This window comes from Leuciscus leuciscus (assembly GCF_965113295.1).
Source record: "Leuciscus leuciscus genome assembly, chromosome: 5".
Lineage (NCBI taxonomy): Eukaryota > Metazoa > Chordata > Actinopteri > Cypriniformes > Leuciscidae > Leuciscus > Leuciscus leuciscus.
Window position 1 is genome coordinate 3,907,986 of NC_138729.1, and position 12,876 is coordinate 3,920,861.

The 12,876-nt window shown below is 38.2% G+C and overlaps 1 protein-coding gene across 50 annotated transcripts in view; it reads right to left on the minus strand.

The window, feature by feature from the left end:
• LOC309499292 (uncharacterized protein) overlaps positions 1 to 12,876 on the minus strand; it is a 548,614-nt gene that overhangs the window by 138,651 nt on the left and 397,087 nt on the right. For 4 of the 50 annotated variants that reach the window (XM_082170482.1, XM_082170468.1, XM_082170469.1 and 1 more), the window contains one exon: positions 11,181 to 12,303. The exons of the other annotated variants lie outside the window; for them this stretch is intronic. In XM_082170482.1, coding sequence (XP_082026608.1) covers positions 12,297 to 12,303 — 7 coding nt within the window. In that variant the 3' untranslated portion in view covers positions 11,181 to 12,296. Of the gene's footprint in view, positions 1 to 11,180; positions 12,304 to 12,876 lie in introns of those variants that run through there. 50 annotated transcript variants of the gene reach the window in all.

Below are 12,876 nucleotides of genomic sequence, written 5' to 3' on the forward strand. Positions count from 1 at the left end.
TCCGTATGGATCACGTATCACAAAACTAATCCCGTAACCCTGAGTTTGTTCATGGTATGGGCCCTTGGCCCTCTCTCGCCTTCCACTGTCATCACTCACTGTCTCTCATTAAACTTTGTTCCACTGGCCTCACTCCGTTCCCAAGGCTCTCGGCCCCGCCCTGTTTGCCACATTGGGCAGTCATGTGTTTTTCCCTGCATTGATCTGTGCAACGTTACAAATTTAGTGATAGTTCAGAGAGATGTCAGAAAGTTAATCATTAAGCATCACCTTATGTCAATGAAAATACTTCTAATTGTTTACTAGCTATGTTTAATCCAGTAATGATGTTGAGTAACTATTTAGTTCTGATTAGCAGGGGAGGTTCTAGGATGTTATCATTATGTGGCTTAGCTGATTGGCCTCTGCTGATTCTGCAGCCAATGAGCTTACTTGCTCAACATTTAAATAGTTCAGTTCAGTCTAGTTCATTGTTCACTGTAAGCTGGTTATATCGTGGAAACAGAGTTCCTCTGGGACCCTCCACCTCCCCCAGCTCCACCTGTCTAGATCTACTATATTCATTAATGCCTATTAATGCAGACGCAGCATATCTTATGCACACAGCAATTTGTCTGTGTGTCTTTTGGCAGTAGCAAGTCTTCATACTTGCTCTTCAGCAGCAGCACTCATAGCAGATCTAGTCTGCCAAGACCAAATATTAACATTGTACATTAAAATATACATTAACATGCTAAAGCTATTCAGAGAGCAGTCATGATTGAAATGACAATACTGTAGTGGGCTAATTTAAATATATTTTTATTTGAAATGTATTTGCATTTATGGAAGAAACAAAACACAAACTTGCAAACAATCTTAAACAGTAAATCGCAAACAGCAGGGCAAGATGCTCTGAATCATAACCACTGACCTCGCTTGCTGATCCACAAAGTGACTGGATCACAAACTTCTCCTTTCGTTTTATTTTCCTCCTTTGACCGGAGAATTGTCCTTCCACTGAAATTTGATTAGCTTTGCATGTGGCCATGTCATGGAAAGCTGCAGAGTTGGTCCTTAAGTGAGTCACATACTGCATGTTTGTGTACCTCTGCCCTGGTCGTGTCAATGATTTTCTTCTGCAGATATTGGTGAAAGCATGCTGTTAAATATAGTAGAACACAATATATTTGCTGCTTTGATTCAACTTCTCGTAAAACCACACAGTTTTACCAGAAGCATGGAGTCTAAACCATGTGTTTAGCTTGCTCTTAAATCTTAAATGGTTCTGATTATTGGTGTTTAACAACGCATTTTATGATAATTGATCTTCCTAAACCAGTGGTACCTATAAAATGGAATGGTGTTGAATGACCTATACATGTAATACATACTCGCAAGCAGGGCCTAAATATAACCCTCGCCAAGCGCCAAATGTGAGTAAAAATCGGGGTTGGCGTTGTCAATCGCCAGCTGGCCTGTCATATTTTTAGGAATTCTAGCAATGCAATGTTGTGAGAACATGAACGTAAACAAACATGAACGATGAACGATGTTCAAACCCTTTCACGTGTTCTTGCGCTTGAAAATACCCATATTGGCGAGTAACCTTGTAAACAATGTAAACAGTTGAGAGAGAAAATGCATGTGTATCATTATATTGGATCCGTGCATTCACTCTTAAAGTGATATAAAGTGATAAAGTCTAATATTCCTGCTGCCATCTGTGTCCTTAATGTTAATCAAACAACAAAAGACAAAGAAAAATCACTCACTGCTCTTGACTGAATAAGTTTTGTAACTTTAATAAGGAATAATCCATTTTTAATTTACATAGTGAAGACTATTTTGCGTTATTTTACATTTGATTACTTTATTAAATATATCTACCTGAAAATTGGGAATTTTCACTGGCATCTAAAATGTAGTTGTCATTACTGCCTGTATTTGCAAAAACAGTTTCATGGCCAGTAAAAAGTATTTATGGCCGGTATATTTTCTTAAGTCACCGGAAACTGCCAGATGTGGCAAAAAGTTAGTTGCTTGCAAATATTCCATGATAACACTCACTGTTTTTTTATCTCTGTTTGGTGGTATTAGTTTTTAGAAATGTGATTTTTCTGGATTGCAAAACAAATGAAGACCAATATTATTCCTCAAGCAGAGCAGCCGAGTGGTTTCCGCATGAGTTGCTATATAGGACACCTAACAAGCCTCAGAGGACAGATATGGCTGTATATTAAATGAGGGCAAATGTTTTGTGCTTCATATAGGAACCAAAGCCGCATATAAATGGTGCTTTGATTTTAAAATAGATTTACTGGCTAAAGGACCACACAATATGGAAGGAAAATGTGATGAGTGATGATATGGGATTCGATTAACCTAAGATTGATGTGTCATCAAATAAATGAGAACAAGTGAAGGATACTTTGGGCTTTAGACTTGATGAATGCCATGTTAAATATCACATTTTTAATAAATCATCCGGCTGAAGCCTTCTGGTCTTCTGTACAAGTTTACATATATTGTTTAAATGTTTAACACAAAAGTAGTGTGTTTTTGCCTCATAGAGAATGTGAAAGAGATTGAAAATATACCAATGAACCCTTCAAGTGGGTCATATCCCATATAAAAATTATTCCAAAATGGCAAAAATAAAGATGGAAATATTGACACCTTGCCAGATTCATCAGTGCATGAACGATATGGCTGTCGATGAAGTCATAGGGGTGGCCGATATGACCAAAGTCTTTTTACTTCACAATAATGATATTTATAATGATAGATATTATGATACCAAATTTTTATATACCAGTGAAATCTCTTAATTCCCAGTGCCAATTTTAGTATTACATGAATAATGAAAGTAAAAAGTTCTCAAGGAATTATTGAAAGCAAGTAAACCGTCAGCAATAAAATAAGAGAAAATAAAGCAAGCAATAGCACAAATAAATGCAATAAAACAAACACACAAATTCTAAATGTTTTTTTTCTTTTGCAGGATGCCTTACAGAGGATTATTACCACATTAGCAAACAAAAATGAGGAGCTCAATCATTTCATTGAAGTGCTGAATCACACTTTGGGTCGAGTTCAGGTGAGTCTTCGAAGAGCTTAAAGAATTTACTGTACAAAGTAGGGCTGTGCGATATAGCTAAAAAAATTATCACGATATAATGTTTCATATCGTTCGGTATCGATAATTATTGACATTTTTTTAGAACCTTTTTTTTTAAGACAAGTAGAAAAGTTTGAATTTAAACCACTGTTTTTTATTTTATTTATCCACATTAAGGCAAACAACTAATTATTTTAGTTTTAGCAGTCAAAAATAAAATGTAAAAAAAATATCTTCTTTATGTCTTATATTAAGATAAAAAAGTAAGTGTTAAAGAAACTCTTGAACTTAAAATGTTATAAAATGTGTGCAAAGTGCAATGTAAAAGTGTAAACGTAGAAGAATCAAGGCAAACTTTGAGGTAGATCAACATCTGTAATAAGTAGGGGTGTAACGGTTCACAAAATTCACGGTTCCTTACGACACAGTGGTGTCACGGTTAGGTAAATTTTTCGATACAGCAAAAAGAAAGAAATGCCAAAGAAATTTCCTTGATTTAAAAAAAAAAATTATTAAAAAGAAAAGTTATTTTTAAAAAAGTCTGAGTTTTCCCTACATCTTGAAATGTTTACTTTTATAAATGGGGGTAATATATTTGAAGGATGAACAAATGTGTTTTGGTCATCACATTAAAAATAACATTTAAATATGATAATATTTGAGTTTTGAAGTGCTGGAAAAAGATGTGTGATGTACTTGAAAGCATTTTACTATTCCTGCCAAACTTCCATGGTTACAGTGAGTGTTACTACAGTAAATCCATATACAATGAATGTTGCTGTCTATGGACTTAAATATAACTAGTTCATTCATTCATGGCACAATGTTTCTCCTGGTTTCCACGTCAGCGCAGTTTAATCCGTTAATAACGGAGAAATTTGAATGTTTCTCACTCGATCTCACGCTGATGTTATTACTTGAGTGGCGAATTCAAATGCTTTCTTTACTGGATCTCTTAGCGCTGTGTAGTAACAGTGTCGCTTGATCAAGATCGACTCGCGCTGCACTGACATTGATGGTCCAAACTGATAAACGGTCCGTGGAGCACAAAATAATAACGCAGTTTCGTTCCGCTTTCATTCTGCTTGCCATTTGATGTCGGGCGACGTTATGGTGGTCGCGCGTGCATTTGAATGAAAATATTGAGCGCTATATCGAACATTTTTTATATCGTTACCGACAATGGTGTACCGTCGATAAATACCGATACCGTTTTATCGCCCAGCCCTAGTACAAAGTCAAACTTAGCAACTCTGCACTGTAAACACCATTACTGTAAATCCCATTTACACCACATGTACTGGTGGGTGCTCGGAGATATTCCTAGTTATGTTTGCCTAATAAAGGGTATGAATGTCATTACAAAATAAGGTTTATGTCAATAAAAATATGAAAATTCTGGAGGGAAGAATCTGTGTGTACACAGAGGCTATTTGTGTCTTAACACACACAATTAATTGTTGTATAGGCTAAATAATCATGAACACAGTGACGGGGTGGGGTGAAATAGGCTGTGATGGGGCACCAGGTAAAATCTTGCCTAGGGCAGCAAATTGGTCTGGCCGGCCCTGGTTTTGGTTCAGTGTAAATGAACGTGACCTTGTGCCGCTCTAAACTACGTTATTGTCATGACAACCAAACGCGCGGCGCGAGAATCAAGAAGCGGAAGACTAAACATATAGCCAGTAGCGGTTTTTGGCACGGGCGAACCGGGCAATCGCCCGGGGCGGCATTTTTGGGGGGGGCGGTGCCGCCGGCACGAGCAGAAAATAAAAATACAAAAAATAAATCTGCGCCGCGAAGCGGTTTTCTATTATCTATCATTTCACTGTGTGGGGAATTGGCAAATTTGCGCCCCCTGCAGCTGCAGGCGCCCCTGCTTGCTGAGAAGATGCCGTGCACAGAAGCTGTTTGTTTGAGAAGGGGAAAGGGGAGGGGGCGCGGAGGCTCGGGCGCGGATGACAGTTCACCTCTGGGTCTCTCCCAAATGGAACGGACAAGGGGGGGGAACGGGGGATCCATATAGTTATCTAAGTCAGTCACACCTCGACTTTCTTCCAAATAACGCACATTTCATTCAGAATATTATAAATACAGGCCTCTATATTTCCTGCACATTTTTGTTTTTCTGAATTGTCTGCATGGCTAATAAAAATAGGTAATACAAAACGATTACTTGGTCACCACCACCAAGGTGAATTGGTTTAGTCTTGACTTCTGGTCGTGACTCGTCGTGAGTGACAGTTGGAATGGAGGGGGTCAGGGGAAATCTGTTGATTGTCGATGTCGAGTACGTGCCAAATAAGAGATGGATCATGGACAAGAAAGGTCAAAGCCATCAGGTGCCCAATTTAGAAACGAGCGAAAGATAAAGGTATGCAACTATGTTTTCTCTGTATGATTACGGTATCCATGTCATGAATGAAGGGGCAATATTAATTGGTGGGTATAACTCTTATTTGTTAGCCTTTTTGCTATGATTCTTGCTATGCTTAACAATAATTCGGTTTTAACTCAAACACGAGATCTAATTTCACCATAATATTGTGCTTTGCAACAAAACTGTTACAAGTTCAGTTATTACACTGCAAAAAATGCTTTTCTTAGTATTTTTGTCTTGTTTCCAGTCGAAATATCAAACATTTCTTAAATAAAGAGACATAACATTATATTACTAAAGTAGTAAAATGACGAGGGAAATCATTGTGTCCATGAAGATGTGAAAAAATAGGCATAAATCTAGCTTACACATTTACCCAAATTATTATACGCCTGTTTAACCGAAGCTAATTTGGGTGGGTTTCTCCATCCCCAATGTCACTTCTCTGTGTTTTACGGCCCTGACGAGAACGTCGGTCGATAAATGACTCTTGCGCCCGACGCAAATCTTAAATGGGTTGGTCTGAAGTAGCTTCATTACTCATAGGTGTGGTTTGGGCGTAACGTGAAATAAACCAATCAGAGCGTCATCTCACATTCCCTTTAAAAGCAGGCGCGCTTGTTCCATGGCAGATTGCTATTATAACAGCGGATTTGCCAGACACACACCAGGAGCGGTTCACAGCCGAGGAGACCGACGTTCTCGTCAGGGCCGTAAAACACAGAGAAGTGACATTGTATGGGGATGGAGAAACCCACCCAAATTAGCTTTGGTTAAACAGGCGTATAATAATTTGGGTAAATGTGTAAGCTATATTTATGCCTATTTTTTCACATCTTCATGGACACAACAATGATTTCCCTCTGTGGTAATATTTTTCCTTGTAATTATGTATGATTTGCAAAAATGGGAACTGCTGCGTCTGTGTGTAGATGAGAGAAGCAAAGTGTATGTGCGTTGTGCACACGCTATACATTATGGCCAAGCATGCGCCCTTAAAATAGCATCTGAATAACGTGCCACTGACTTTAGACTAGGTTTTTCCTGGTCTGTGGCGGAATTGTTTTCTGAAACTGCAAAATAGCACCAGGGAACGTTTGCGCCGGAACACGCCTCCTCTTTTCGCTGAACCGTCCCCCGGGAGCGCAAGTTCATGCCCTAGTTTACCGATGTGCGTCTGTGGAGGGAAAAGTCTGCTGTGCGTCGGGTGCAAAATAGGAATGATACATGCATCGGTGTACAAAGTGAATATGGCCCTAAATGTTTATTAGGGACCATTTATTTCTGTATAAAAAATAAAGCTATTAGAAAACATATTTTATGCAATTTTTTCAAATAATGAAGTATGTAAATTGGAAATAGAGCAGAAGCATTGAATGGAAGCAGAGTAGTTTTGTTTCCTGGTCCAAGTGTTTGTTGCTATTTTATTTTTATTGGTTGTTGCAGTTGAATTGTTTTTATTGTTTTCTTGTTAAACAATCTCCTGTGAGGAGGAAGCTTGGACTACTTAGTGAACTGTCTGAAAACTCCAACTACAGTGATGCCAGGACTACAATGGCCAAGCAGCTTGAAAAGATGCAGCACAACCCAACACAACTGGTCTCTGCATTTTACTGTTTTGGTAAAGGGATGTTAAGACGTTAAGACGAGCTGCTAGAGACCAGGGGCTCGTTCTTCGTACGTCGCTAACTCAGTTAGCTGGATTTGATTGTTGACGATTTGGCATGATCTTGGATTGTTTGGTTCTTCGACGCTCATCCTGGACTTGCTGTCATAGCAACAGGTGCGCAAGCTTAAACCTGCTCGGGAGCAGGCTTATTTCATGTAAACAGGATTAGATCCCGGCTTTATAAGCGGAGCTGATACGGGAAGTCCAGCGCAGCGCGATAGTGCACTTTCTAAGATGTATATTTTTTCTCGTGACTAGTGAGATTGTCGTTTACATTATTAAATTGTTGGAAACGCACATTTATTTTCGACTTGTCGGAGTCAGGCTTTAACTACAGCACAAACTGTTTGCATTGCCCTAAGATTATTTGCGAGTGGCTCTTTCCTTTACACTATTGGAGATGCGGAGAACTTGATGGAAAGTGCTGTCTGTCGTGTCATTCGGAGTTTACCTGGCGGTTTGAGGCTTAAAAAACAGTTTTAGTTTTTTTGTGGCATTTCCAAGCCACTGAAGACCCAATGTTGTAAAGCAGTTTTTTTTTAAAACAGTTTTTTTTTTTTTTTTTTTTTTTTGGCTATCATAATTTTTTATGAAGATCATGCAATCATGACCATGCCGATTACAGTATAGCCCCTTTCACACAGAGATTCCGGAAAATACACGGATAAAGTGACCCGGGATTTGACCCGGGTTCGTTTGATTTTGGTCATTCACACTGCCAGTGATTTTCCGGAATCAGAGAGTGCGTTCACACACAACCCGTAAAAATGCCGTAAAGACACGTGACATCGATGTGACTTGTAATCTCAGCAGCGTCTTAAGTTTGCTTATGAGCTGCGATCTCTCTCTCGAGAAACCACGCCTGTGCATTTGTTTCTCTGATTCGATCATAAACTTGCGCATTACATACGCTGTGTGAAAGGGGCTTTAGTGTCACTCAGGCTTCACTAACGTGATTGGTACCATAGACTATAGGCTACCATAAGCCCCTTTCACACAGCGCTTTGAACCCGGCAAATTGCCGGCAAATTGCCAGAGCGCCTTCTGTGTGAACGCAAACTCGACCCGGGATTTAAGCCGGGATCGATGCCGGGTCGGGACCTAGTAACATTGCCGTGTTCAGTCCCGGAACGCGCGCTGTGTGAACAAAAGCCGTAACAATGCCGTGTCGTAGTGATGACGCTGAAGCCGGGCTCGTTCTCCAGCTGTGAAACGGTACGTAATGCGCAAGTTTATGATCGAATCAGAGAAACAAATGCACAGGCGTGGTTTCTCGAGAGAGAGATCGCAGCTCATAAGCAAACTTAAGACGCTGCTGAGATTACAAGTCACATCGATGTCACGTGTCTTTACGGCATTTTTACGGGTTGTGTGTGAACGCACTCTCTGATTCCGGAAAATCACTGGCAGTGTGAATGACCAAAATCAAACGAACCCGGGTCAAATCCCGGGTCACTTTATCCGTGTATTTTCCGGAATCTCTGTGTGAAAGGGGCTATAGACTGCCATCAAGGCCTCAATGAAGGGTATTAGAAAGGGGGTTCACAATGTAAATGTGCAGCCCAGTTAATATTGGGATTCTTAATATTCCAGATTAATAATATTATATAAAAATAAAAAAAGGCAGTTGACTAAAATCGTCCATATCACAAATGTGAAAGCAAAATGGGCAGGATCTGTGCATGACTTAAGAATTTTCATAGATTCACATTTATGCACATTATTTGAAAGTGGTAAGAAAAGTTCCACAATTAAATATCAAGCTCACTGTATTACATACACTTATGCTGATCCTAACAGAACTGCATTATTTTATAGGTGATTATGACATGTTCCTGCCAGCAGACAGGTGTTTATGACCCCATTCCCTGACCCAAACCAGTTACAATGCAGCTCTAGCCAGGACAAGGGCACACAATGAAATTAACTTTGGCTAACTAAAGGGAAGATTTCAGTGTCTGAAAAGTCTGAGGGTTGCACACCTGACAGGGCCTGGGACATTGTTGCATGTGCCATATTATACAACACTGAAAAAAAAACGAAAAAAAAAACACTTTTCATTAAATGTTTAATAAAAGACAAATATGCTTAGTTCCTTGAGTTTTATTTCAAATGTTCTTTGTAAAGAAAAGCCAGTGGTCAAGTGCCTGCAACAAGAGATATTAGACACATGCTCATGCAACAAATAAAAAGGATAAGTTGTCTATACACTGCCCACCTGTAGGCCTATGTCTCCTCTGTCTGTGCAGACTCTTCTGTAGGCCTTTCTGTAGATGTGGAATCCTGCAACTTATATTGCAGCCATAAAGCATACAAATATAAATTAAGTAATTTATGTTAAAGTTATTTATGCACTTGCAGGTAGGCTAGTTCCTCCATATGACAGTTATCTGAGAGGGTTTATTCACTGTCCAGTGCAATGGAAACAAATGGACATTACAAAGTCTTATACTTTCTTTCCTTTGGAAAGTTAGAAAATGTCCACTTACTGCACATATTTCAGCCACCACTTTCTTGGGAACAGATACAAGTGTTGGTGTAAAAGTGGAAAACACAATGACATTACAATGAACTACACTCGGGAAACATTTGATCAATAACTCATGGCAAAATATTTTCAGTTTTCACTTTCACAAGTCAAAGCAATTCATCATTACTCTCAAGATCTTTTCTTTTTTTCTAGCCTTTTTCTTGGTTGCTTTTATAAACAGACAACCATTTATTTAGGCCTAACAGTTCCTTTTATAGAAGAGACTATAATAACAAAAAATTACCATTATATAGAATATTTTTTGTACTTCACTTTTATTTGTTCCCATGTTCTAGTGTGGTGACTCTGACATTACAATGAACAAAGTAATTATGCAATTATTAAAATACAAATATATAGGCTAATAAGTGATAAAAACATCTAACATGGCCACTTCTAACGGATTTAAATTGTCTGCTACTTTTTGCCAGCCCTCTCTCCTGGCTTTTGCAGACTTTGAGGTGTTCCCTGGCGTTTTGATTAAACATTAAAATTCCGAATAAACTTCGACTATTAGTTCTTGCTCTGCTGAGGAGAAAAACTGAGCGCGCCCTTTGGCCACGCTGAACAGCCAATAGCAGCGTTGCTGATCAATGTTTCTACTATCGATACATATCCCCTTTTAAGCCAGCGCATGAACGCGCAGTTATCTCAGATAACTCAATCCAGCGATACTAATCATAAACAACGGGTGTGTTCGAAGAACCGAGTTAGCCAGATCATGATTAGCACGATGATATCATCTTGGATGTGTCATTTGATCTCGGATGTAATAAGCAACGTACGAAGAACGAGCCCCAGGTCCCATTATTGGCTGTCAGCCAACAGCAGTGGCCCGAAGATCAACCAAGACTGGTTCGAGGCGGCATTTGACAGCTGGACGCCCCAGAAAAAGTACTTCCGGTTTAGAGCATGACTACAGTAGACATTCAGGAAAAGGAGGGAAAAGGGTTGTATGTACCGCCACAAATTGTCAGAATCTTGTGGCCAATCAGCTCTGTGATCATTGGTAATCATTAACTTTATGCAAACAAATACTTTTACATTTTATGCTATAGGAGGACTGCAGGATATGAATTCATATTGTTTGCAAAACTATATTAAACAATGAAGAATCCCAAAAAAATTGTTTTGTTTTTGACAAACCTTTTTCTTTTGTTTGTAGATTTGTTCCATACAGTAACGCGTGTAGTTTTCTCATTGTTAAGCTCCTTTTTGGCTTGAGTGTGTGTGTGTGTGCGTGCATGCGTTTAAAATCATATTTATTTTGTACACAAGTTAACACTAGCAACTGCACAAGGAAAAATCACGCAGACTGACCCTGTCACCTCCATAGACAAAAATGATATAAGTATTTATTATGTCTATGGTCACGTCAGTCAAGCCTGAAGCAAGACACACACAAGTGACGCAACCCATAGCAACGCGTTATGGCAACGACACCTCAGACTGACAGATTCGTAAAAATATGCTACTTTATTTTATTTATTTATTTTAAAAGTTTTTATTGGGAAGGGATACAATTCACGTCTGATCACATTTGTCACTTTTACAGCTTTACCGGTTTACATAAATATTTGTTAAACAGGACTAGCAAAACTCTCCAGGCAGTGACAGAGACAAAAAATAAAACAACTCAACGTATCCCTTTACAGTTTTCTTCAGATTTAACACAGAAACTATTTACAAAAGAGGGGGAGGTAATCTCATCACTCAAAAAACAAAGACAAAACTCTAAATCAAAAAAGTATTTGGTTCAATAGGAGTTATGTACTCAATCCATTTAGACCAGAAATTGATAAACAAATCCTTCTGAAAATTCACATCAAATGTAATTCTCTCCATACTGAAAATACATTTTAAAACATCAATCCAATCCTGTATTTGTGTGGGATTAGGTTAGGCTACTTTAGTTTTGTTCACATTATCATGTTAATTATAATCGACTGCATTTTGTTTTATTGACCCCAATATTATCATTGATATTTGTTTGAGAGGGGCACTTTTGATTAATTTTGAAAAAGGGGCTCGAGCACCCAAGATCTTTTTGTAGGAGACTTTGAGCTTTGTAAGTTTGTAGATCTTATACATGCAAAAACATCTACATACCACACTAAAGAAAAAGGAAAACATGAAAACGCATCATATGACCCCTTTAACACATTAATACAAATGTAATGTAACTATTATTAATGGAAGCTTGAGTTTATACATCTTGTTTTTGTTTTCTAAAAGTGAGCTTGAACTGTTTTTTCTTCTTCTTATAATCATGAAAAATTAATTTTAATTAGTCTTTGTCTCCCTCTGCTGGTACAACACACAGATATTCAGGCTCTTTATTTTAACTCTGAAAAAAACTCGAGCCTTTTGAGTTTCTGTGCGTTTATACAAATAAAATGGTCTATGAATGAGAAACTGTAATTTGCTGCTGTGAAATAAAAGGTGTTTCACTGCCGCCTCATCAGGTCTGTCAGAGGATTGTTGAAATCTAAATGAAGTCTTAATTTATAACAGTGAAGTCACTGTATCTTCAGTCTCTGTTGATTCTGTTGACTGTGAGTCTCTGTAGTGGATCCTTATTCACCATCAGATGATCATCAGAAGATCAGACTGTCATCTATAAGCTAAAATAAAACACACAAACAGTCACATACGCAGTATGAGATATTACGTCTGTCACATATTTTCATAAGAAAACTAACTAGATAATCTATATTAATTCATTCTCAAGCATGATCATATAGCTTCTATCTGATGATCAAAGTCACTTTACAAAATCAAAAGCACATGAAAGGTCACTTTCACACAACGGACAGCCGATACAGAACCAGCAGAAATGATCATTACACTCCACTACACATTTAATATCAGTTAATAACAACCCAAATCTCAGATTATCACACACATAAGGGCGTCTTTACACAGAAGAAGCGGCACAGAAACCAAATCTGAAGCGGCATAAAATCACAAAATGTGCATTTACACAGAATGTTTATTGCTTCTCTGACGCGGAGAACATAAATGCATTTACACAGGAATTAAAATCGTGGGAAATAATACTTTGAACATTACTATTTTAAAACTACAGTTTTAACAAAGTGTTATAAAATGAATTTAAAAGTAATTAAATAGTAAACAAAGAGATAAAACTCAAGATAAATAAAAATACAGAATTGTAGATTTCCTCTGTGTGATAT